This window comes from Lissotriton helveticus, chromosome 3_2, assembly GCF_964261635.1.
Source record: "Lissotriton helveticus chromosome 3_2, aLisHel1.1, whole genome shotgun sequence".
In the NCBI taxonomy this organism is placed as follows: domain Eukaryota; kingdom Metazoa; phylum Chordata; class Amphibia; order Caudata; family Salamandridae; genus Lissotriton; species Lissotriton helveticus.
The window spans coordinates 384,510,778-384,536,814 of record NC_136062.1 but is presented as its reverse complement, the minus strand read 5'-3'; the positions used below and the strand labels follow the sequence as shown (position 1 = coordinate 384,536,814).

Genomic DNA, 26,037 nt, shown 5'->3' with positions numbered 1-26,037 from the left:
AGTATATAGTGCTGGGAGGTTGTCATTAAGAACTCCACAGCACGATAATTGCTTTACTGAAAACTGACGTGTGTGCTTTTGAATGTGGGGTCCCTGCCAAGGCACAGCGTGGAGATGCAGCTGATGATAGAGGCACACGAGCTCGATGTCCTGTTCATGACAGAAACATGGACTGGCTCTGATTGTTTGGTTGACCCAGGCTGGGCGTGTCCCTCTGGTTTTACATTTCTACATCTCTCCAGTTCCAATGGAAGGGTCGGAGGGGTAGGGGTTATTTATAAAGCAACTTGCAAAATTGGAACTATTGACCTGGATCCGGCTGATGGAACGGAACTGCTGGGCCTATCAATTCAGAGCTTTTCTGGGACTATTTTTACTGGGATCTTATGCTATAGGCCCCCAGAGGCTTTTAGCGTCCTACAGCAACAATCGCTACTAGCCACCCTTACTAATATGGCTGCCTCCCACCACAGGCTGATCATTTTAGGGGATTTTAACCTCTGGTCTAATGGCTCTTTAAATGCAGGTCTATTAAATTTACTGCATTCTTGCGAAAGCTTCAGCCTTTATCAGCAAGTCACAGAAGCTACTCATAAAGCGGGGCACCTCCTTGATTTGGTGTTCACGGTCCCTGACCTGCTGGTTATGAGGGATATTCTGCCTATGGATTGGACAGACCATTCCCTCGTTAAGTTTTATGTCAATATTAAGGGTTCTCGGATAATGGCTCCTCAGGAGTTTGTGTGCAGGGATTGGAAGGCTCTTGTTCGATTGAAGCCTTCCGGCATGGTGTTTAAAGTGGGAGAGTGTTTTGCTGTGGATACGCAAGTTGAGGAGAACTATGCCTCCCTTTGCACAGGGATTACGTCTGTGTTGGATTCTCATGCCCCCTTTAAAGTACGCAGCTGCAAAGGGAAAAATTCTGCCCCTTGGTTTAATGACACGCTGAAAAACTTGAAGCGGGGTTGTAAACAAGCGGAGAGAAGTTGGAGGCGTAATTATGAGGAATCTAACAGGGTGCAGTGGAAGCGTAAAATCGTGGAATACAAGAGTACGAATAAGAGATCTAAGGCTGCCTATTACTCTTCCTTGATTTGTAACGCTACCAATAGCTCCAGGAGTATTTTTAACGTATTAAATAGTCTGAGTGCTCTAAGAACTCCATTGTCCCGTCTCAGGAACTTTGTGAGAATCTTGCCAAATTCTTCAAGGAGAAAATCGAGTTAATTATTGAGGACTTGCAGGATTCCCCGGAGATCGGTCGCCCTGCGGCCTCCGGACATGGGTTTCCGGTACATAAGATTAACGATCTAGTCTGGTCGCTGGGTGATCCTTTATTAGAGTTTCTACCTCTTACGGAAGACGCCTTCAGTGGGCTAGCAAGGGGATCTCTTCTGGTTCTCCTTTGGACCCCGTGTCTCATAAGATTTGTAAGGAGTTTGAGGAGGAACTATTTCCGACTCTCCGCCTGATCTGCAATCAATCTCTTGCCTCTGGTATTGTTCCTGCTCAGTGGAAGCAGGCTGTGATTTCCCCCCTGTTGAAGAAGCCTTCTTTAGACCCAGATTGTTCCGAGAATTATAGACCTATCTCTCTGCTGCCTTTTCCAGCCAAAATTGTCGAGCGTTTGGTTAGCTTAACCCTCTCCAAACATCTGGAACAGCATCTCTTATTAGAGGACGATAAATTTGTTTTCCGGCCGGCTCATGGGACTGAAACGGCATTGGTCACCGCCGTGGATGAACTTCAAAGACGTGCAGACAGGGGACCGGCAGCGGTTCTGATTCTGTTAGACATGTCTGCCGCCTTTGATACGGTTAACCACGAGATCTTGCTGGGCTGTTTAAATGATGCTGGGGTGAGAGATAGCGCTCTGAGGTGGCTTCAGTCATTTTTGCAGGATAGACAGCAGGCAGTGTCTTTGCCCCCTTTTCAATCAGCGTTTTCTCACGTTCCACACGGGGTGCCACAGGGTTCAGCAATTCGCCCCATTCTTTTCAATCTGTATTTAAGACCTTTAATCTCGCTTATTAAAGCTTCGACACCTGTGGAGGTATTCCACAACTGTCTGCGGGATACGTCACGTTGGCTAAAGAACAACTTCCTTCAGTTTAATGCTGGGAAGACGGAGGTGCTTTTTAGCGCTGGGAATAAGATCTCCCGTCCGCTTCCAGAGAATTTTTGGCCTCCTGAGACCGCGACTAAAGTGCGGCCGGTGGAATCAGTCCGTAATTTAGGGGTTATGCTGGACCAGAAGCTCGGCATGGAGACTCATGTAAAAAAAAAACGACCGCCTGCTGTTTTGCTATTGAGGTCTTTGCGGAAGATCCTGCTTCTACTGCCATTTCAGGCATGTGCCCAAGTGGCAAGGTGCACGATCCTCAGTAGGTTGGATTACTGTAATGCTCTATTGTTGGAGTCCCCTGGCTTTTTGCTGGATAGGCTCCAAAGAATGCAATCAGCGGCCGCCAGGTTGGTTCTGGGGCTTCCTAGGAGGTTGCTCTGGCAAAACTGCATTGGCTCCCGTTGAGACAGAGGGTACAATTCAAGGCCTTATGCCTTAGGCCCTCCACCCCTGCAATCTAAATTCGTTTGGTATACCCCAACCAGGCTACTGCGATCTTTGGCAGCTAGGCTGGTGAGAGTGCCTAAATTTAGGAAGATTAGATCAGGGGGCAGATCCTTTGAGGTGGCCGCGGCCAAGCTGTGGAACTTGCTCCCGTGTGAGATTAGGCATACTATGGAGCTCCTTCCCTTCAGAAAAAAGGTTAAAACTTGGCTGTTTCCTAAGTAAATGCATTTTGTCTGTGCTGTCCTGTCAAGCCCTTTTCCGCCCTTTTTTTGAGCCATTAGCGCCAGGATGCCTGCAAGATGATAGAAGTGTGGCTCAATGGTTAGAGCGGCAGACCCTGATGCAGAGGTCTAGCCCGGGACCAGGGTTCAATTCCCCGCGGGTCTTGAGCTCAAAAATTCCACGGACCTGATAATTCTCGCCTCGGTGCCTATTCCAATCATGGAGTCCCACTCTACAACTCTGGGCAATAGCTTGCTTAATCTCCACAACGGCCCCCACAACGCTAAGGATGCCTGGCCTCCACCTTGGGGGTGCCCAGGAGTGGACACCTCACAGGGAAAGCCAGGATGGGTTCCACAGCGGTATTCGTACAAGCGCCTTGAGACCCTTGCGGGTGAGTAGTGCGCTATACAAGTATCAATTTACATAGTGCGTTTTATAAGACAAATAAATAAATACGAACTCCACAGCAAAATAATTGCTTTACTGAAAACTGGGAAGTTTGGTAACAAACTTCTCAGCACATTAAACCCACACTGATATCAGTGTGAGGTTTAATGAAAAATGCACTGAGGGCATCTGGGTGATGCCCCCTGAAAAACAACCAGCTTCTGGTGGGTTCCCTGACTGGAACACCCCAGCATGCCACCATGAGATGTTTCTGTACCACTAGGATGGGAGCATTTGCAGGTTCCCATGGACCACATGACTCATGTGGTACTATAACAGACAGGGCGCTGTGTGGTTGTCGGTCCCATGCCAGGAGACTCTAAGTCTATGGAAGTGCACACCAATGATCCTTTTTAATGTTTTCTGCAGAATATCTCTTTGAAAAATGTGCATCATGTGTTCAGTGTGATTAAATAACACTTGAGCACTATTTAACTCTTTTTGATTCATTGATTATTATATAAATGTATTGTTCTTCATTTACACTGTTGATATAAAGTACTGGGACCACTACGTTCTATACTGGGCTCAAAGATACAGCGCTGGGATCTCTCCTGTTAACAGGTGAATAATTTCGTTTTGGTTGATCGCCTGATTTTTAGTGAATATTTTAAAGCTGCAAAACTCGACACTTAGAAGTGTTTCCAAGTGAGACCTAGCCAATGTTACCCTATGTAGAAAATGAAGTTTTTGGGCAAGTACTCGGCTGGCAGAGTTAAGGTTCTGGGGTAAGACTATGGGGTCTCCCCGGGTCAGGTAGGTACAGTCGTTACACCCTCAGCATCACAGGGGCAGCCGGGTGCAGAGAGTAGGCCCAATGTTATCCTATGGAAGATAGGGGGCCCTTGGTTGGTGGCTGTTAGCAGGCAGACCACGCGGCTGTGGGAGCTGAGCTCCTGGTCACTTACAACGTGCTTGTGGGGAAGTAGGATAGGACAGATACTGCACTTCCAGTGGCACTTGGGCGGCTTGGTACAGGGTGCTTTTGGGCCTCCGGGCGCCCAATGTATTTCAATGGGAAAGCTGCAGGACGAGCAAAGGCTGCAAGCTCTGGGACGGAGATTCTTCAGGTGCTACCACGACTTCGAGAGGTTAGTTGGGAAGGTAGCCACCCAGGAGTTGTCCACAGGGAGCAGTGGGGCGCCGAGTGCACGGGTGTCTTTTGGTGTCGGGAAATCTTACTCAGCTGGTCGCGGTTGGAGGGGTCCTTGGTTGTGAGGCTGCAGGCGTTGTCAGGAGCGTCGAGGAGGGTCCTTGGGTGCTGGATTCGTTTTAAGTCGCCGGGGGGACGGCCTTGTGGTCTTTGCAGCCGCCGAGCCCGGCCTGAGTGGACAGAGTGTGCTGGATTCACGGTTCCTGGCTGGCACCCGGGGCTGTTGCTGTTTGAGCACAACCACTGCTCGTGGGAGTCCTAGTCTTTAGATGAGCAAGGCAGTCCGGTCTTCCGGGGTTTTCGAGATTACTGACCACAGGAGATGCTGGGGTTTAGCAGGAGCAGGTTAGAGGGTCGGCAGGCCTGTAGGGCAGGGGGCCAAGTCAGTTGGTGTTGTCCTCTTGTTAGCAGCTGCACAGCAGGTAGTCTTTCTTCTTCTTGTTCTAAAATCGTGATCTGAGGAACGAATGTATAGGGTGCCCCTAAATACTAAATTTAGGGGCATTACAGGTAGGGCAAGGGCAGGGACCAATGGGTCACTGTCCTGGGGTGAGTACACCCCCTATCCTGCCCCTCCAGTGGGAGGGGGGCAGGAGCCTAGCTCTGATTGGGTAGGGCTCCCCATTCTCAAAATAGCGAGAGCCCGGAGTTGTGCTTTACCTTGCCTCCCCTCACCTGAGGGGTGGGGTTGGCAGAGGCTGGCACACCCCTTTTCCTGCCTGTCTTCTCGCCAGAGTGGGTGTCAGAACCGGTGGGGGCCAGTTGCTGAGTACAGCAAGTGGCCTGGTGAAGCTCACAAAGGTGGCATGCCTTTGAAGCTCTCCCGGCCCAACCTGGGGGAGGAGAACTAGCACCTCGTCCCAGGTTGTGCATTGCTGTGGGCCCAAGAGAGCGGAGTGCTCTCTACCCAGGGATCCAGCAACATGTCTGCTGGGTGACAGCCTAGGCAGCCTCTCAGTCAGGACGCTGGTTGAGGGTTAGTTTCAGGGGGAAACTCTGTTACCCTCTATAATGCACTTTACATTAAATCCCACACTGGCATCAGTGTGGATTTAATGTGCTGAGAAGTTTGATACCAAACTTCCCAGTCTTCAGTGTAGCCATTATGGTGCTGTGGAGTTCGTAATGTGAACCTTCTAGCACCATACACTCTTAATGGCATCACTGCACTTACAGCACCCAGGAATAGCCCAGGGTACTGTAGGGGCACAGGGCTCATGCACCTGTGCCCACACCACTGGCATAGTTCACCGCTGCCATAGTTCACCCAGCTAGAGGGGCGACTGAGGTATGTCAGTGCAGTGTGTTTGTGGGCATGGCACACAGGGATGTGTGCCATGTCGACTCTGTTTAGTTCTGCACTAAAACAGTCAGCCTGCAGCCAGTGTCAGGGTACAGGTCCTCTAAGGGTGGCCAAACAAGTGCTGCAGCCCTTGGGGGCCTTCTCTTGTCCGTGTCCTGGGTACCTAGGGTACCTAGGGTACCATTTACCAGGGGCTGACATGTGGCCAGAGATGCCAATTAGGTTTAGGCTTCAATGCAGTTGTAGGGAAGGAACACCTGCCCTGGGCACCTGATTGGCAGGAGCCTAGGGCACACTCAGTCACAGTACATCAGCAATTCAGCAAAAAGTGGGGGCATACCATGCAAGTAAGATGGCACTTTATCACACAGCTGCATTGTCTCCTTGCTATGACTCCTTTCTCCCTCCCCCTACGAATTCTCGCAAAATTGTTTTTGTGTACTGTACTTTACTATGCTCTTGTAACTGATGTAACTTTTAATGCAACAATCCTAAATGTAAAGCGCACTCATACCCTCCAGGGTAAAGTTTGCGCTATATAAAACTTTATAAATAGTTGTTTGGGGGAAAGTAAGACTTTTTTTTTTGTTTAACTCCAATGTATTGTTGTACTTGTAGGTATACTTGGATTAGCCAATTTATTTATTTATTTTCAACTTTCAGGTTAAATGAACAGTATGACCAAGCGACTATTCATCTGTGGGACCTTCTGGAAGCTAAGGAGAAGCCGGTTTGCGGAACAACTTGTAAGTGTAAAACGCTTGACACTGTTCTTAAAAAAGGAACCGATCTGTGGTTGATTCATTGACTGTTTTCATTTTTGGTTACTTAATTAGGATTAGCAGTTGATTTGTCTTTGACACAGCTGAACTGTAACTAAATTTGTCTCTGCCCTTCTATTCTGTCTTTGACTGTAGTGGAGTTGCACACAGAAGCTTACTCAGCATTTCAGCCGGGCCCGTTGCCGGTATTTTCTAATTCAGCCGTATTTGGTTGCTGACTGCTAAAAGGGTTTTTGTTGGTGCAGTCTAATTGATGGGAAACTATTTTTAGATACTGGCTTAGAAAATGGAATGTGACTACAGTTGGAATAAGCGTGTAATTGTCTGTGGCTTATTGTTGCCTACTTCTAGATATTGTATTCAGTTTTGTGCATTTTTTATGGAGTAGGTCAGCTTTTTAGAGTCTAGCTGACTAAAATGTACCACCACATTGTATGCGGAATTCACTAACTACTTCATATGTTTTCAGAGTCACTGGTGCATAAAATGATCGGACTGTATTCTTTATCGTGCACCATTTCAAAGTGAACAGAAAATTTGGGTCCTCTGGTAGAATTTTTTTGAGCTATGGAAATGTTACTTTGAATGCATGAACATTTGCCCTTTCAGAGTGATGGTAGACTAGCCATGCACAAATGTATTGATGGCTCCTTTCTGGAAAAGGTCTGCGTCCATTTCGTAGGCCATAACAAATTATTACTTCCCATTTTTTTTAATTTGTTGGATACAAACTGAAATATGTCAATCTAATGCATGTTTACATCCTTTTGCAGACAAAACCCTTAAAGAAATAATTGAGAGAGTTTTCCAGAGTGGCTACTTTGACAGTGCAAATACCAGTCACCAAAATGGTTTGTGTGAGGAAGAAGATGCAACCCCTGTTCCTGAGGAAGAACCACAAGAAGAAGAAGCGGCACCAACAGCAGCGGAGCCGGGTAGCTAAATACATTTTGGTTATGCTATTTGTATAGTGCTGGGAGCATCCCGGCAGCTGAGCAGGCACATATTTCCATATTCACAATCTGAAATTATCTTGGTGTTCTACTCATACTGGAATTCAGTTGCCTTTACGCTGGTAAAACGTTCTCGCCTCCAGTGAGAATAACCTTGTGCATTGAGGTGCTGCTTTGCCCCAAACGAAAACTTGGTAAAGATTTAAGACACATTTTTGGCCTTTAACTGTTCAACTCTGTCGTTTTGTTTACCCAGCACAGAAATTGGGTTTAGTATTTCGTCACTCTGTTTCCTGGTATTCTGCTCCTCAACGTACTGTTTCTCTTTCCATGCACACTCTTCTTCCTTAGTGTTAGTTACTTCATATGATTATCTTAAACCTAGAATTCAAACACTGTTTCTCTTCATAGCCTTGATATTCAGCCTTTAATTGATGAGGAAAAAATTAGCTAACATTTTTGAGATGCAACTAGTCTGCGACTAGCATGTACATTGTTATTGATGTAAGGCTTACAGGCTTTTAGGTGTAATGTCTTATTTTGGCCCAGATAAAGTCCATCTAAAAGCTTGTTCTGCATTTCTAAATGATTGTATCTGCAAACTGTTTGTGTTCGTCACTGTACTAAACAAATGTTTCAAGCAAATTAATGGTGCCTAATTCACTGTAATGGAAGCTTGAAACGCCTCTCGTATGCTATGATGGGAAATGTGATTGGGGTCATGTAAACATGTAAAGTAATATCCAACTAGAATACACTGGCATCCACATTATGGCTAAGTAGTCATGTTCTAGCATTTATTACATTATAATTGTATAGTTATAGTACAAAAACATGCCTTGATTATGGTGGAAAGGGTAATTTAAGGCAAGTGGGGCAAAGTGTATTTCTTGAAGGCTTTTTTTGTGCACATTTACACACACCCCACGTATATAGAAAACAAAAAGAACTTGTTAATATCCATTACACCGTTGCTCTAACCTGTATGGTTACGTTTAGATTTTCTTTGTGGAACTCAATTCTGTTGTAAAGTAGAATGTGAAATGAAGCTTTGGGTGGGACCTTGACATGTGATAGAAGAAGCTAGAAGAACGTCTTAAATAACTGGGAACCCGGTCTGTAATATGAAAACTGGGACAGAAACCGATTGGGAGCGAGTTGAAATGGATTGAGGCCATAAATTGGGTAGATCAAAACTTTTGAAATGAGTTGCACACATTGTAACTGAAAATGTGGGAGGCAATGACTTTCCAACTGCATGGTACTATAGTTTTATAGGCTATGGTTAAGGATGCATAAATCTAAAATTGACAGCATGAGCAAATGATCAATATTTAGCCATTCATTAAATACTCATTGTAGGAGTCTTTTCTGTTGGTCTTTGCATACATGTACATTTTACTTTAAAAATATAAGCTCCGTATGCCGTTATGGAGTACAAATATAGTTTTATGTTTTTACCCCTCCTTGTCTGAGCTCTCAGCTTTTTCAAATACCCTCACAAGCTTTGGGGACTTAGAAACACAGAGCTTTTTGCTACTTTGTTTGTCAATTGCCCCAACACAAAGAAATAAATGTGTTCTTTTAGCTGTTATAACGCATTACTTAATCATTTTTTAGATTATTTTTTTAGTTCGACAATTGAACTTATGTAGTGTACGTTTTACCCAGACTTAAACAGATGTGCTGAAATAAATGGTTAAATAGTTGCAAATGTATTGGCACTGTTCAGTTGGTTCGTGTATTTGTAGATAATGTGCATGTGCTTGTGTAGTTCAAGTACATTTACAGTTATAAAGTATGATTTGAAACCCTGCATTTAAATAAAGGTAATTCTACTTTAAATTTAATTCTGGCTCATTTGATCACTTAAGCCTTTCGCCAAAATCAACTGCTGCGTAATCAAGTTAATGTTCTCAAAATGAATGGTGGTACATCTCAATCTTTACCTCGATTAACATTAAAACTGCAGAAAAAACCGTGAATATATTGTTAGTGGTCTGGCTTTCCAGGTTGTCCGAGCTGTTCCTGCTTTTGCACTTGGATTCAAGGGCAATACTCGTTCTTGGTTCTAGCAGTTTGAGTGAAAGAGGAGATTTCTGTTGTACAGGTGTAAATGATGGAACGGAGTTCTGCACACTCCACCATTCAGTTGCACCTACCATACAAAAATGAATGAAAATGCTGATCGACCTTAAAACAAATATCTAGAAAATGTTCTATAACTTGATTCTTAGTTTGATGTGTAGACCTACATCCTTGATATTCCTGGACTAAGAACTGAAGTACACTCTACATGTTAAGGTACACGCTACTCAGCTCACATCGGTAGTTAAGTTATAAAGAAAGAGACCTATACATTGGGGTTGAGCCAGCTTCTTTGCATTAGTGCCGAAAATCTATTGATTTTGAGAAGTGTTTGACCTTGTTTTGTTTGTAGAGCGTATCATAGGATGCTCTATGACCACAGTGGACTCAAAGCAGGGTACTTTGTTATATCTACCATATCTGGCTTGTCATAGAATTTGTGGCATGAGTGTGTGTTCGGTTATGCTTTTAGTAGAGTTGCTTTAAAATCCAGATGTCCTTTGGATTTGCATTGAATTTTAATGTAATCTCGATTAGAACATATACCGTCGGTTCATCTAGGCACAATAGAACTTTGTCGGGGAAATAATCTGTGGAGGCCCTTGCTTAATTCCACAACAGGGAAAGTCCTTGTTTCACCATCAAAATACGAGCAATCAGAAAATGATGCTTAGCATCCACACTAGACTGTATTCTTCTTTTTTTTTTTTTTTTTTTTTTTTTTTTAAAGGGCATCACTTATTGACCAAGTAATATGAAAGGTAGTGAAAACTAGTAAAAACTAGTAGTGGTATTGCTACGACCTATATAAATAAATACTATGCACTGGAGTTGTGAAATTGTTTAGTCCTGACAGCCGTAAGGACTGTAGAAATTGTCGATTCTGGAGCATAGGAAGCATGCTGGAAAAGAAAAAAAAAACTTAACTGGGACAAGCTTTCTTTGAATACCGCTATACAGGGAACCTTTTAGTGCCCCATGTCGAGCTTGAGTGGGTCCGCTCCTGGTGCCAGCAAAAAAGCCTTTTAATGTCTCAATGTTATTACTATGTAGACTTTGTTGATAATGTGTAACACAATCCTAAACCAGCATAAAGATATACAGCATAGCAAGATGTTATTGCCAACTACCACACAAATATGCAAGTTATCTAAACCTGATGTAGATGCAGTAAAGTATTAAAAATAAGTTAAACTTATTTGATTCAGATGTCGAGGACGGAGACAACGGGCTACATGGTAAACTGATCAATGTGCTCACCAAGCCAGAGTTTGACTGTAAGACCAGCTTCTCTTCCACTGGTATAATAAAGACCCTGGAATGGGAACAATTTGGAACCCAAGATGTGATTTGAAGCTTAATGAGACTATTGCATCCATCTAATGTAGATGACTGTATTCAGCCTCTGCATATGCTGTTTGACCACCCGCCTGCCCAACCCCCTTTCCTTCAATCTGATCACCTCACCTCCCCATGACAGTCAGTTTTTCTTGCATGTTTTTGTATACTTAAGTGTGGCTTCCCACCAAACTGTGACCGCTATATTGTATTTCTCATAGTGTCTAGCAATTGTTTTTACTTTTTTATCTAGATGTCATGTATCCTACGTGGACTTGCTCTTTTATTAATCCATTGTCTGTGCTTATACACATTATACCTGTATTGAAACACCTTGTAAAGCGCTCTGATACTCCTGGGTCCAGCCAGCGCTATATAATACCTCTTAAATACAAAATAAATAAATAAAATTTAAAAAGAAATTCAAGTTGACTCCATCTCTCTTCCCTAACAATCAAAAACCCATTTATAGATTGAACTGTTAATTATTTTCTGTCATGAAGAACTCGAAATATAATTTGCACCTTTTGTGACCAGCATCCATCCAGACTATAGTACAAACTGATTGTTTTACACTGTGGGAGTCTTTTATTCATATAAAAGAAAGACATTTCATGACCGAAGTAAGAAAAGAAAATGTGATCTACTTTCTTGGTAAAAATGTGTAATCTTTAGTCAGTTTTTCTTGGCTAGTGAAGAATGTTGTGGTGCCACAGGCTTCCGTATGGAAAGAAGTGTGATGTTAGTGTGAGATTCAATCCTACTCGCGCCTCTCAACCAATATCACCTAGCAGATTTAGGTTAGTTGAATTAAGAGCTAGTTATATCCATTCTTTGCTTGTCTGAACGGCTGATGTTAACCTGTAAGTATAGTCCTGTGTTGAATAACTGTGATGTTTTCCACATTTAAAAAGAGTTTCGGAAGCCTCAAATAGAATAAACAGACCTACCGTACCATTAGTGTAATATCACGCACAAGGTGATGCAAGGAATGCTTGCAGTTAGTCTAACCACTGGTAATTGCTTGGTAGTGTTCCTGCCCATCGTTCTTTTGCCCTCCATGCTACCCCAGTTTGTACCCAGCCATATGCAAATTAGTCTTGACCTGCTCCAGTAAAAACAGTCCAGTCTGAACTGCCAGGCCAGGTCGTCCCTGAGCAAAAACATCCCAACACTTCTTCTTATTGGTACTCCTCATTCAGGTATAGCTTGGTTACAGTGGCGCAGTGAGCAAAGGACCCACATTTGGGCATCCTCTTGACCACTTGGGGCATTATATCACACACAAAAGGTGATGGGAGAAAGGCCCGCTGTAAGTAACAGGTGTGAATAGTTAAACCCAGAAAGCTATACATTTTTTAAAAGAGAAAATTCATCAAAGGCCATTTGTGTAGACCTTCATTGTTTACATAAATAAAACGCTTGTTGAAATTAAAAAAAATTAAAGTTGAAAAATAGCGATGCTCAAGTATTTTTAATGTAAAACTTTTTGCCCTGATGACCGGTTTACTAATGTAACTTATTGCATCAATCAGCCCCTCTGGTCGCAGGAGTATATAGTGCATGTTGGTTTTTCAAAAACACTGGAGGCTCTGTATCCAACAACTGAGCTGCACTTAATGATTGTTCAATGTGTATGGACTGTGCTTCTGTGAATATGGTCTCAAATCTATTAAATTAAAAATTGATATGTAGGAAAACCTGTGTGTTTTTTAAATGTGCCAAAGATACAGAGTTTAGAAATAGAGGTGATTTGTGTGACTCTGAATTCGGGGTTTACCTGTACTATTGAGATAGAGGACAGTTACTAAATGTGTCCTTTCTTTCCAAATATTTAAATGAAAGTACCACTTGTTGTACTATTCTCTGTTCCCACGCTTCTCCCAATAAAAACCATACCTCCTTGCATACTCTGGGCCTGTCTCCTACGACTGGAAAGGTCTAAAAATGCAGCTAGGTGGCATTAAATTTATGCCATCAAAATTTACCCATTTTGGCCATGTGAGCTTCAATTGTTGGGCCCACCCTACATCAGTATTTTCTGAACTCTAGGAACGCAGGGCAGTCAAATGTGGTTTGACTTGCTTTAATCTATTCCTTTTCTGACCAGTTTAGCAAGAGGAGGATATATTTGTTGAGTGAAAGATTGGGATGGTGCAACCCTCCTGAATTTGATTTTGACAACCAATCCGCCAAAATACTTTAGAGGCTGTGTGGCCAACTCAGATCTTTTTTGGACTTTCTTTTCATACTTCCTTCCTACATGACCACCCAGACCCCGGGAGTTAAGAAAAAATAGTATCTTCCTCATGCATACTCTTTTATATTGTGCCATCATATCATAAAACATTGTCTCAGAAAGTTCCATGTCCTATCACTGTTACTCGCATGTGCAATCTTACCTAGTGGATCCACGTTTAAAACCTTCACATAGAATAAATAATCACCACCTCTCAAAGAAAGTGGCAGTTTTCTGGTGGATGTTTTTTAACTGCTGATTCTTCACACTTATAATATCCCCAGGTATAGACTGTAACTGGGAAACTGTCCGATGACGAAGTGACACATAAACCCCCTTTTAAGCACCACTGACATCCGTTCCATTCTTGTAAACAGATCCGGAGTTCACTCCCAATGTTTTCTTAGTCTTTTAGTTTTTTTCTTTCCACAATTCTTTTTTCCAACGTGAAAGGGCCCAAAGAACTACATGATTTAAGCCTTGTATGTATGATCGGAAACCGGGAACTGTGACAAATCCCCACAAAGTCATCTGCTGCTGTTTGGCACATGATTTCGAAGTTGTACGAGGTGTGCATCCTTATGAACCTAAAGGTGATTAGGGAACGAAAGGCCTAGCTGTATGTCACTGAACACCAAGCAAAACCACGGACATCAAGCTCCAAGTCAATACTTCCAGTCTATTCCTGCGTAATCTAGATGTATGTCTTTTAGTAAGTAAAATCGGAAGCACACAAAGGCCAACCAGTATTAATTCCATCTTGCCACGCTTAGTTCTTTCTCTGCTAGTTCCTAAGTCTCTTGAACAGTCTGGAGTACTATGAAACTGCTATCTTGGAAAATGTGTTCACGCTAGTTAACTCTGCTTGCTCTTCTTACACCCCTCATCTAAACCTTGTCCATAAGGTGAGTAATGAGTGTTCGAGGCATGTGGGCTGCTGAATTCATATCTGTGCATAGATCGCCGCCTAGTGTTGGGTCCGGATGATTGCACATTGTTGTCCAGGAAGAGTCTTCGAAGTATCACAAGATAGGTGGCTCCTCCCCTGGGCTACAGTGCGCATGGGCATCCCCTCCATCCTCAGATTGTTTTTTTCCGCCATTGGATGGAGGTATTTTCCTATGCCGACGACACCCAGATCCTCGTCTCTCTCTCCCAGCCTGCCAGCACGACTGCCTCCAATTTTAGATCTTGTATGGAGGCAGTCGCTCAATGGATGATTCACAATTCATTGAAACTATATGGGGAGAAGACGGAGGTCATGGTGTTCGGAGGAAAGGAAGAGATATGGTCGGCGAACTGGTGGCCGGACTCACTGGGAGCCTGTCCTGTCCCTGCCACTTTGGCCAAAAATCTAGGAGTTCTTATTGATCCTACCCTCAGCATGCGTCAACAGGTCAATAGAACAGTTGCAACCTGCTGGGGTATAATCTATGTACTGAGGAAAATTAGACACTATCTCTCTCAGCAGGCGAGAAAACAAGTCGTGGTCGCACTTATTGGCTCCCGTCTGGACTATTGCAATGCGCTGTATGCGGGACTAAACAAGGGTCTGCTGCAGCGCCTGCAGTTGGTCCAGAACGCGGCAGCCAAATTTGTATTAGATCTGCCCAGTCGTGCCTCGGCCACCTCTGCCAGAAAATCGCTACACTGGCTCCCCATTGAAGATCGTATTCTTTTTAAAACTCTGTGCATGGGGCCTTGGCTAGAGGCAGTTCTACTGGGATCCTGTCCCTCTATAGCCCCTCTAGGAACTTGCGCTCCACCAACAAGTTTTTGTTATCAGTTCCACGCACCCGTAGAGCTAAATGGGGTGGCAAAGCTTTTTCTACCCTAGCATCCAAGTCGTGGAATACTCTTCCGGTGGAACTTAAGTCCCTTCCCACCATGCAGTCATTTAGAAAGGCTCTGAAAACCCGGCTTTTCGCGAGGCATATTTGTAGTTGTGTTCTGCCTTTCTGTTTTTGATTTGTTTTGTTAGGCGCCTTGATGCCTTCGGGTTTTAGTTGCGCAGTATAAATTGTATTTCATTCATTCATTCATTCATTGTGTTCGGATGTATATTCGCGTTGGCGTCTATTGCGGGGGACTTGCTGTGGGTGTTATTCGTTTTGGAGAACCAGTGTTTGTGGCGACGTATCCAGGTCTGCCCCTTCCTCTCCTCCTTTGAAAAACCTCATCTCTACTAAGGATTCATTTCGTCTGGAACCCCTTATATCTGTTGCCTCTAACTGCATACAATAATTTGAATCGGAACCTATACAAATTGGTCGACGCCACAACTATAGTCATATAAACAATAGCTTGCGATTTCGTTATTTCTGTATATTGCGTGCATATCGGGACCTTGATTGATTTGAATATTGCCTGTTTGACTTGGACCAACTGCAACTTGTGTGAATATTCTTTTTGATTCTGCCCTGACGAAGCTCCCAAGGTGGGGAGCGAAACGCATTGGCTGTCCTGTGCACCCCAAAAAAACAAAACTCAATAAAAAGAATCCTTTTCAGAATATTTTGTCTTTGTGATTCACTTCATCGCTGGTGCTACCTCCACGAGTCTCTTTCAGATGTATATTTGTTAACTCAAGTTCGGAATCGATAAACTTAATTTTTGGCCAAAAGGCCTATAGGTATCGTCGGTATTGTCTTTGCGATTGGTGCAGATTACTCGTTCCTGCTCGATTTCGAGCCGGACGTCAAAAAAATAGTCGCGTGGCTATTCAGCTCCAAAGGCTCGGTCGGCGCCAGAGGCCTTATCGACGAACGAAAATGGAACGGAGCCCCTTCAAGAGATGTCCCGTTTGCAACTCCAAGTATCCTCACATCGCCGTCCACCCGGTGTGCAACAAGTGCGGATCACGATGAAGTCAGCTGTATGGCTTGTTCTCGGTTCCGGTCCAAAAAAACACTTTGCCTTCGACGCACGGTGCTTAAGGAAGCACAGCACACAGCGCCTGACCCGGTCAACATCTTCGATGCTGAGGACAATGAAGGGGTCGAGCAGGAAGTTCAACAGAACCCCTCGGAACCTGTGTCGGAGGTAGACTCCAGTTATGACGCAGAAGATGAGGAGATTGTCGAAAATTACGACGTCGACTAGGTAGGAGACGACGATGAGGCCCTTGGGGCCGTAGAAGATAGCTCCAGTGAGGAGCTAGGCCCGCCCGCTGGTATGGGGGCCGACACTAACACACTCGATAAGGCTCAGGTCGAGGGATCGCCACAAGGCCTTACCCAAGATCAAACGCATAGCTCTACAGCCTCGCTTCAAGGCCTGGCTACAGACATTACTAAAGAGCCATCGGTTGACCAATCGAAACCAAAGACATCTATAAATGTAAATGTATTTGAGCTTGTAAAGCGCACTGCTACCCGTCCGTAGGTTTCCTGGCACTGTATAACTCTGGGGAACCCGTCCTGGCTTTCCCTGTGGGATGGTCCCTGCTGGGAGTCCCCAAGGTGGAGCCAGGCATCCCCGGAATTGATGGGGCCGTTGTGGAGATTAGGCAAGCTAATGCCCAGAGTTGCCGAGTGGAACCCCTGATAAGAGTAAGCACCGAAGTGAGAATTATCGAGTCCGCTGACCCAAGTCCACGACCTGCCACGTCGGGAATTGAACCCTGGTCCCGGGCCAACTTCTGCTCCCGGGTCTGCCGCCTCTAACCAGTGAGCCACACTACTCCACAGCAAACCGAAAGCACCATACACGAAATCGAAACCGAAAGTACAAGTTTGATCGGATCAGAGAGGTCGCTAAAGGGTGTCGAGCCGAAATCCGGGGCACCGAAGAAACAGGTCAAGGACATCGACCCAAAGAAGTCGGCGCCGAAGACCGTAAACACAAATAAAGGACTCGAAGCGTCGACTCGACAAAGCAAAAGTCAGCAAGGACCTTGAGCACAAAACACACATTGGCTCTAAAGCTCCCATCAAATTGACACAACCATCCGCCTCTTTCTCTAAGCAAGTGTCGGACTCGCTGCAGCGCATTAGGGAAAAGCTACAGCTGTCTGATCGAAGGCCGCTCCGCCCCCAAAGACAGTCAGACTCCGAAAGCATCGGCACCGATTAAGTTTATACAGCTGCCACCAGTAACACCTAATGCGTTCCCCCCCACACACGGCCATTGAAGCGGCCAAAAAGGTGTCCATGGGGCAGAAACCTGCAACTACTGAAGAGGCCACATAGCATCGACAGCCTCTCCAGGAAGACCAACCGAGGCAATTCATCGACGCTGAAACTAGTAGACTTTCCACTCACAAGCGAAAGATCGTCCCAGAACAGCCAATGGAGTCATATAAAATTCCATTAAAGAAAAAAAGGGATTCTGCAACATCACCTCTTCTTTCTGAACCTCTGCAAACATATGGACGAGAGCTTGCTCCTTCACCCACACATACAGATGTGGATGTAGGGGATGCTTACGATGAGGAATAAAATTATCCTGTCAGACCAAACTGAACACTGGACAGACGCTGTTGACCCAGGGGAACCACAAGACACGGCTGCGTTCAACGCACTTATTGAGAGGGCAGCAAAAAATCACGATGTCCAACTCCATGCTGACCCTGTTGAAGTGGACTTTTTATTTGACACCTTCTCAACCTCAGAAAAAACTGTCAAAACGCTACCCATGCTAAAAGGTGTCCTGAAACACACTGGAGACATCTTTAAGGAGACCACAAGGGCCAGAGTGGTAAACCCCAGAATTGAAAAGAAATACAAACCAGCACCTGGGGACCCTACCTATATCAAGGGACAGTTGCCATTGGACTCGCTAGTTGTTTCCAATGCTCGTAAAAGAGCGAACTCGCAAACCACGGATGATGCTCCTCCCCCTGACAAGGAATCCAAAGTGCTAGAAGCATCAGGGAAAAGGGTGGCGGCTCAAGCGGCCAATGTCTGGCGAATCTCCAACACACAGGCACTCTTAGCCAGATACGACAGGGCTCATTATGATACACTTGAAACCCTGTTACAACACTTGCCAGATGAGTACAAGGAGGCGGCAGAAATGCTAATTCAAGAAGGAAAACTTATGTTCGAGGCATATGGGCTGCAGATGGTACATTTATGAATAGATCGCCATCTGGTGTTGGGCTCAGATGATTGCACTTGTTTTTCTTCTGGAGAAGTCTTTGTCGTCATAGATGACGACTCCTCTTGGTGTTAGTGCGCATGGGCATCGGCTCCATCCTTAGATTGTTTTTTTCCGCCATCGGGTTTGGATGAGGATCGAAGCGCTCCGGACCGACTTCGATAAAGAAGGTTATATTCGGCGCGTAACCCTTTCCAATTCGACGGTATTGTTATCGAACGCGACTTCACTTCCATACCGACGCGTTTCGAAGGACGACGACTACGAGAAACTCGAAGTAGTCCAGCCCGGGGTCCATGGAAAGGACTCCATTCAAAAAATGTCCAACGTGTGGTGCTAAGTTCCCACACAAGGACCTACACGAGGTGTGCAACCTCTGCTTGTCCCCTGAACACGAATCCAGGGACTGTGAGGCCTGTGCAGCGTTCTCTTCAAAATCGACGATTAGAAACAGTCGAGCCCGAAGACACGAGGTATCGAGAATGCAGTCACAAGCAATCCCGGAGCTGTTCGAGGACCAGCACCCAGAAGAGGAGAAAGAAGAGGCCGACATGGCGGGGTCTGAAGTGGACGAGTCCGACGTCGAGGAAATCGACGTCCAACAAACCGTGAGTGACGACGTCCCTTTACCAAAGAACAGACCCCGCACGGTGTCGACCCCGCCCTCGATCCCGGTCAGACAACCGAAAAAAGTTTCCGACGCCGCGCCTTCGAGCCCGGCAACGAAACCGAAACACTCGGTCTCCCATCATGGTGGTTCCGATAAACGGACCACATCGACACCGAAGCTCCAAGTCAAGGAAAGCTCTAAGTCGAAGCAGTCCATGTCGACACCGAAACACGTTTCGACGTCAAACACCCTCGACACCGGGGACATCTTCGATACCGAAGACATCGGATCCGAATAAAATCTCGGTGCCGAAAATACAAATGGACAGTCAGAAGAAAAAACACCTTTCGGAACCGAAAACTGCGGTACCGACACAGGAATACAAAACCGATCCTAAATGAAAGACTCTGTTTATTGATCCAAAAACTGGCAAGGTAGCCACAGAACTACCTAAAAAGAGGAAGAATGAACATTCGGATGACAAAACTCATCCGAAGAAGAGAACAATGGGGACAAATACAACTCCTCCCCCTTCTCCAAAACCTAGACACACACCATCTTCTCCTCTTCCTCACAATAGACCAAATATTCCTCCCACACGACCATCTACACCTACAACAGATGTAGAGAGTGACACAGGGGAGGGGGAACATCCTGGGGATGATGAAGACACAATCCCAGAGGAGGCAGACCCATGGGAAGAGTACAATGTAGGGTCAGATAACGATAACGACCCTGAAATGTATCCTTCAAAACCTTCACCTCCTGATGATAATACTGGGTTTGCGCAACTCATTAATAGAGCAGCAACATATCACAAGGTAGAACTACATGCAGAACCTCAAATAGAGGATTTCTTATTAGAAACACTACCTAGTGCACAAAGAACATCAGGAACACTACCAATGCTTAAGGGCCTTCTCAGTCATACATCAGAGATATTCAAAGACCCAGTGAGGGCTAGGGTACTGAACCCAAGAATCGATAAGAAATATAGGGCAGCTCCAAAAGACCCAATATACATTAAAGGGCAAATTCCTCTAGACTCACTAGTGGTCACAAACGCTCGTAAGAGAGCAAACTCTTTATCTACAGGAGAAGCTCCACCTCCTGACAAAGAGTCTAAGCTAATAGATGCCTCTGGCAAGAGAGTAGCATCTCAAGCGGCAAACAGCTGGCACATAGCTAATACGCAAGCACTACTTGCAAGGTATGACAGAGCGCATTATGATGAATTAGAAAAACTCATCACACATCTCCCTAAAGAACATCAAAAGAGGGCAGCTCAACTCATACAAGAAGGGAAGTTAATTACTAACACTTCCATAAAGTGCGCCCTAGACGCAGCAGACACTGCAGCAAGATCTACAAACACAAGCATCATGTTAAGGAGACATGCATGGCTCAGGGTATCAGGGTTCAAACAAGAGGTACAAACATCGTTACTGAACCAACCTTTTGATGGGAAAACACTTTTCGGCACAGGGACAGATGAGGCCTTAGAAAAGATGAAAAAGGATACGGAAACGGCTAAATCAATGGGAGCATTGCAACAGCCGACACAAAGAGGTTCCTTTCGTAGGTCCACCTATAGAGGAGGATCCAAAAATACAGGTACAAGCCAGCAACAAACCTCTTTTACACCTACATCACCCAGAGGTAATTCTAGAGGTAGTTACAGAGGTAACAACAACAAGGGTTGAGGTCGCGGAAACAACAACCGCAACTCTCCAACCCCAAAGCAGTGTCTTCATACAGCTCCCCCCAGACCATATAACACCGGTCGGGGGACGCCTATCACAGCTCCTACCTGTCTGGGAAAACATCACATCAGACAGGTGGGTGAGACAAATTATCCAACATGGTTATTGCCTGGAACTCACATCTACCCCACCAAACATCCCCCCCAAACAGCGTCCAATGAAACAAGATCACCTGACACTGTTAAAGCAGGAAGTACTATCCCTGCTAGGAAAGCATGCCATAGAGCAGGTTCCACAGCACCAACAAGGAACAGGAGTATACTCCCTATACTTCCTAATTCCCAAAAAGGATGGGTCTCTAAGACCGATACTGGACCTAAGACCTCTCAACGCATACATAAATTCGGAACATTTCCACATGGTCACGCTCCAACAGGTACTTCCTTTACTGAAGAAAGGGGACTTTCTTTCTACACTGGATCTAAAAGACGCTTACTTTCATATCCCGATTCACAAAGCCCACAGGAAATACCTCAGGTTTGTGGTAGAAGGACAACATTATCAGTTCAAAGTCCTTCCATTTGGTGTCACGACGGCACCAAGGGTGTTCACAAAATGCCTGGCAGTGGTGGCAGCTCACCTAAGAAGACAGCAAATACATGTCTTCCCATACTTGGACGACTGGCTAAGAAAGGCCAAGTCACAAGAGGAATGTCTTCAAAACACACAAAAGACAATTCAGCTACTACACCAGCTAGGATTCACGGTGAACTACACAAAGTCACACCTACAACCAAGCAAGGTTCAACAATATCTGGGGGCTACTATAGACACAGAAAAAGCCAAAGTATACCCCAATCCAGTCAGGATCCAAACAATGCTTACAATCATTCAAAGATTCCAGCCACAACACTCACTACCAGCAAGAGTGTTCATGCAGCTATTAGGGATGATGTCATCCTGCATACTGCTAATACCATATGCCAAACTACAAATGCGTCCGATACAAGAATGCTTAGCGACACAGTGGAATCAGGCTCAAGGACAGATTACAGATCTGGTGTTGGTAGACGACCGCACACACCGCTCTCTGAAGTGGTGGAACACAACAAACATTGCCAAGGGGCGGTCGTTCCTAGAACCAATTCCACAGGTGACAATAACAGCGGACGCATCGCTCACAGGATGGGGAGCACATATGGAGAAATACACAGTACAAGGAAGGTGGAGTGTGCAGGAAAAAAGACTGCACATCAATTACCTAGAACTACTAGCGGTGTTTCTAGCATTGAAAGCCTTCCAAATACAGGTTACCAACAAAGCAGTCCTGATCAGAACAGACAACATGACAGCAATGTATTATATTCAAAAACAGGGGGGGACGCACTCTCTCCAACTATCCAGACTAGCACAGGAAATCTGGAGATGGGCCATTCCTCAAAACATCTATCTGTTAGCCGAACACCTACCAGGAGTCCAAAACCAGATAGCAGACATCTTAAGCAGACAGTCGGAACAAATACACGAATGGGAACTGCACCAACAAATACTGCAGCCATTCTTCCAAAGATGGGGACAGCCAGAGATAGACCTCTTTGCCACTCATCAGAACGCAAAATGCCAAAGCTTCGCGTCCAGGTACCCGCACCACCTGTCGCAGGGCAATGCGTTATGGATAAATTGGTCCAACAAATTTGCATACGCTTTTCCCCCTCTCCCACTAATCCCATTAGTGGTCAGAAAACTACAACAACACTCAATGACCATGATACTAGTAGCACCCACGTGGGCAAGACAACCGTGGTTCACCACGCTCCTGCAACTCTCACAAGTGCCACATCAAAAGCTACGAATTCTACCCATGCACCTTACACCGAACCATGGAGAAATAATGCACCCAGATCCCACACAATTGAACCTAGCGATCTGGCTCCTGAAATCCTAGAATTTGGGTACTTAGATCTACCCCCAAATTGCATGGAGATAATTAAACAAGCGAGACGTCCCACCACCAGAGCATGCTATGCAGCTAAGTGGAAGAGGTTTGCTATACACTGTACTAATAACAATATCAACCCTCTGGACGTAGCAACAAAGGAGATTATTTGCTACTTATTACACTTACAGCAATGTAATCTAGCGTACACATCTATCAGGGTACACCTAGCAGCTATAGCAGCGTACCTACAAAACAGGCAGCACATATCACTGTTCAGAGTACCAGCGATAAAAGCCTTCATGGAAGGCCTTAAAAGAGTCATTCCACCAAGATTACCACCTTCCCCAGTCTGGAACCTCAACGTAGTACTCACCAGACTAATTGGGCCACCTTTCGAACCTATGCATAGGTGCGAAATACAATTCCTTACATGGAAGGTGGCTTTCCTTATAGCCATTACATCACTCAGGAGAGTAAGTGAATTACAGGCATTGACAATACAAGAACCATTCCTACAGTTACACCAGAATAAAGTGGTTCTTAGAACAAACCCAAAGTTCTTGCCTAAAGTAATTTCAGCATTTCACATCAACCAGCCAGTGGAACTACCAGTCTTCTTTCCAAAGCCACAGACGGTAGCAGAAAGGGCTCTACATACACTAGATGTCAAAAGAGCCATTTTGTACTACATAGAAAGAACACAAAACTTCAGGAAAACTAAACAACTATTTGTAGCATTTTCCCCAACACATAAGGGCAATCCTATCTCTAAAGCAGGCATCGCTAGATGGATTGTAAGATGTATACAAATATGTTACATTAAAGCAAAGAGAACATTAACTGTTCCTCCTAGAGCTCATTCTACACGAAAACTAGGAGCATCTATGGCATTCTTAGGGAACATTCCCCTAGATGACATATGTAGAGCAGCAACTTGGTCTACACCACATACATTCACAAAGCACTACTGTGTTGATGTACAGGCTGCACAACAAGCCAGAGTGGGCCAAGCTGTATTAAAAACTCTATTTCAAACAGTTGCGACAGACACTGGTGACCACCGCTAGGGAGGTAACTGCTGTACAATCTATTCATAAATGTACCATCTGCAGCCCATATGCCTCGAACGGAATATGCTACTTACCAGTATGCATCTGTTCTTGGCATAGAGGGCTGCAGAGTGGTACATGCCCTCCCTGCCTCCCCGGAAACCTGTGTCTGTCCCAACATTATCTTATTTAGATACACTTACATGGGCATATCTTTATGTATTATACTACACTACTCCATCTAACCCTACTATGGCAAAACAATCTAAGGATGGAGCCGATGCCCATGTGCACTAACACCAAGAGGAGGAGTCATCTATGAGGACAAAGACTTCTCCAGAAGAAAAACAAGTGCAATCATCCGAGCCCAACACCAGATGGCGATCTATTCATAAATGTACCACTCTGCAGCCCTCTATGCCAAGAACAGATGCATACTGGTAAGTAGCATATTCCTTCCAACGCGTCTATTAGGTGTGCGCTAGACGCAGCAGACAATGCAGCCAGGGCGATTAATACAAGCGTTATGTTACGTAGTCACGCCTGGCTGAGAATCTCCGGCTTCAAGCCTGAGATACAAACCACCATACTCAATCAGTCAGTTAACCCTGATTACTTATTTGGCCCAGAAGTGGACACCACCTTGGAAAAAATAAAAAAGGACACAGAGACTGCAAAGTCTATGGGGGCTCTACAGTCCCAGCAGTTCAGGGGTGGTTCTTTTCGTCGCTCCAACAATAGAGGAGCTACCAGAGGCCAGGTGTCCCAGCAGACACAATAAAGTAAAGGAGGCACGCAGACCACCTACACCAAGAACAATAGGGGTGGCTATCGTGGAAACAGCACCAAGGGCAGGGATCGTGGAAACAACAACTCCCGATCCTCCGCCACCAACAAACAGTGACATCTTGTCACTACCCCCCGACCATATAACACCGGTCGGGAGGAGACTACAACAGTTCCTGCCAGTCTGGAAGACCATCACCACAGACAGGTGGGTGAGGCAGCTTATCCAGTACGGTTATTGTCTAGAGTTGACATCCACTCCACCCAACATACCCCCAAGACACCGTCCTATGCCCGCAGAGCATATACAGTTATTACAGCAAGTGGTACTCAGCATGCTGCAAAAAGGAGCCATAGAGCTCGTGCCTGTGGTACAAAAGGGTACAGGGGTATACTCGCTGTACTTCTTAATCCCAAAAAAGGACGGCTCCCTCAGACCCCTCCTGGACCTCAGGCCCCTAAACCAGTACATTCTGTCAGAACATTTTCACATGATCATGTTACAGCAAGTTCTACTGGTACTCAGTCCGGGAGATTTCCTCGCAACACTAGATCTCAAGGATGCCTATTTCCATTTACCGGTACACCCGTCACACAGAAAATATCTCAGATTTACCATTCAGGATCGGCATTATCAGTTCAAAGTCCTCCCTTTCGGAGTAACTACAGCACCCAGGGTGTTTACCAAGTGCCTAGCGACAGTGGCTGCACACCTACGGAGACAAAATATCCACGTCTACCCTTATCTGGACGACTGGCTTGTCCAAGCGAAGTCGGCCCAGCAATGTGCCACCCACACCACTCACCTACTTCACAATCTGGGGTTTTCACTGAATTATCCGAATTCCCACCTTCAGCCCGTCCATATACGGCAGTACTTAGGCGCAACAATAAACACTCTGGCAGCCAAAGCACAGCCAAATTCAGTGAGGATCAACAGCATTCAATTGCTGATACAGAAATTCAGACCACAACACTCGCTTGCAGCACGAGTGTTCATGCAGTTGATAGGCATGATGGCCTCCTGCATCTTCATAGTCCCGCACGCGAGACTACACATGCGTCCGCTTCAGGAGTGCTTAGCACGTCAGAGGAACCAGGCTCACGGACAATTGAAAGACCTAGTGTTGGTGACCTGTCGCGCATACAGCTCTCTGCATTGGTGGAACTCACAAAACCTTTGCAAGGGCCGACCGTTCCAAGAGCCTGTACCACAGATCACACTGACAAGGGATGTATCTCTCCACGGATGGGGAGCTCACGTACTCCACTACACAGTGCAGGGACTATGGACGTTACAGCAGAAAAAGATGCACATCAACCTTCTGGAACTGATGGCAATCTACATGTCAATGAAAGCATTCATAGTACATTTGTGCAACAAAGTAGTGTTGATCCGGACGGTCAACATGACTGCTGTGTACTACATACAGAAGCAAGGAGGTACACACTCTCCACAGTTGTCTCATCTGGCTCAGAGCATGTGGAAGTGGGCCATTCAGAGGAACATCTTCCTCATGGCAGAACACCTCCCAGGCAAGGACAATCAGATGGTGGACCTGCTCAGCAGGCACAGCCACCAAATACACGAGTGGGAGATACATCCATCAGTACTCCAACCGTCCTACCAGCAGTGGGGGTCATCCAGAGATAGACTATTTGCCACAAGGGAAACGCAAAATGCCAAAGCTTTGCCGCCAGGTTCCCACATCCACAGTCGCAGGGAAATGCGATATGGATGAACTGGTCA

General features: G+C 45.4%; 1 protein-coding gene across 14 annotated transcripts in view; it reads left to right on the top strand.

Annotated features, from left to right (window-relative positions):
• Positions 1 to 26,037, top strand: part of CAPRIN1 (cell cycle associated protein 1) — a 568,063-nt gene that overhangs the window by 147,329 nt on the left and 394,697 nt on the right. For all 14 annotated transcript variants that reach the window (XR_013609671.1, XR_013609672.1, XR_013609670.1 and 11 more), the window contains exons 6-7: positions 6,364 to 6,446; positions 7,256 to 7,417. Coding sequence is in view for 11 of the 14 variants with exons in the window: in XM_078684260.1 (XP_078540386.1) it covers positions 6,364 to 6,446; positions 7,256 to 7,417 (245 nt within the window). In the remaining 3 variants the exon portion in view is untranslated. The remainder of the gene's footprint in view (positions 1 to 6,363; positions 6,447 to 7,255; positions 7,418 to 26,037) is intronic.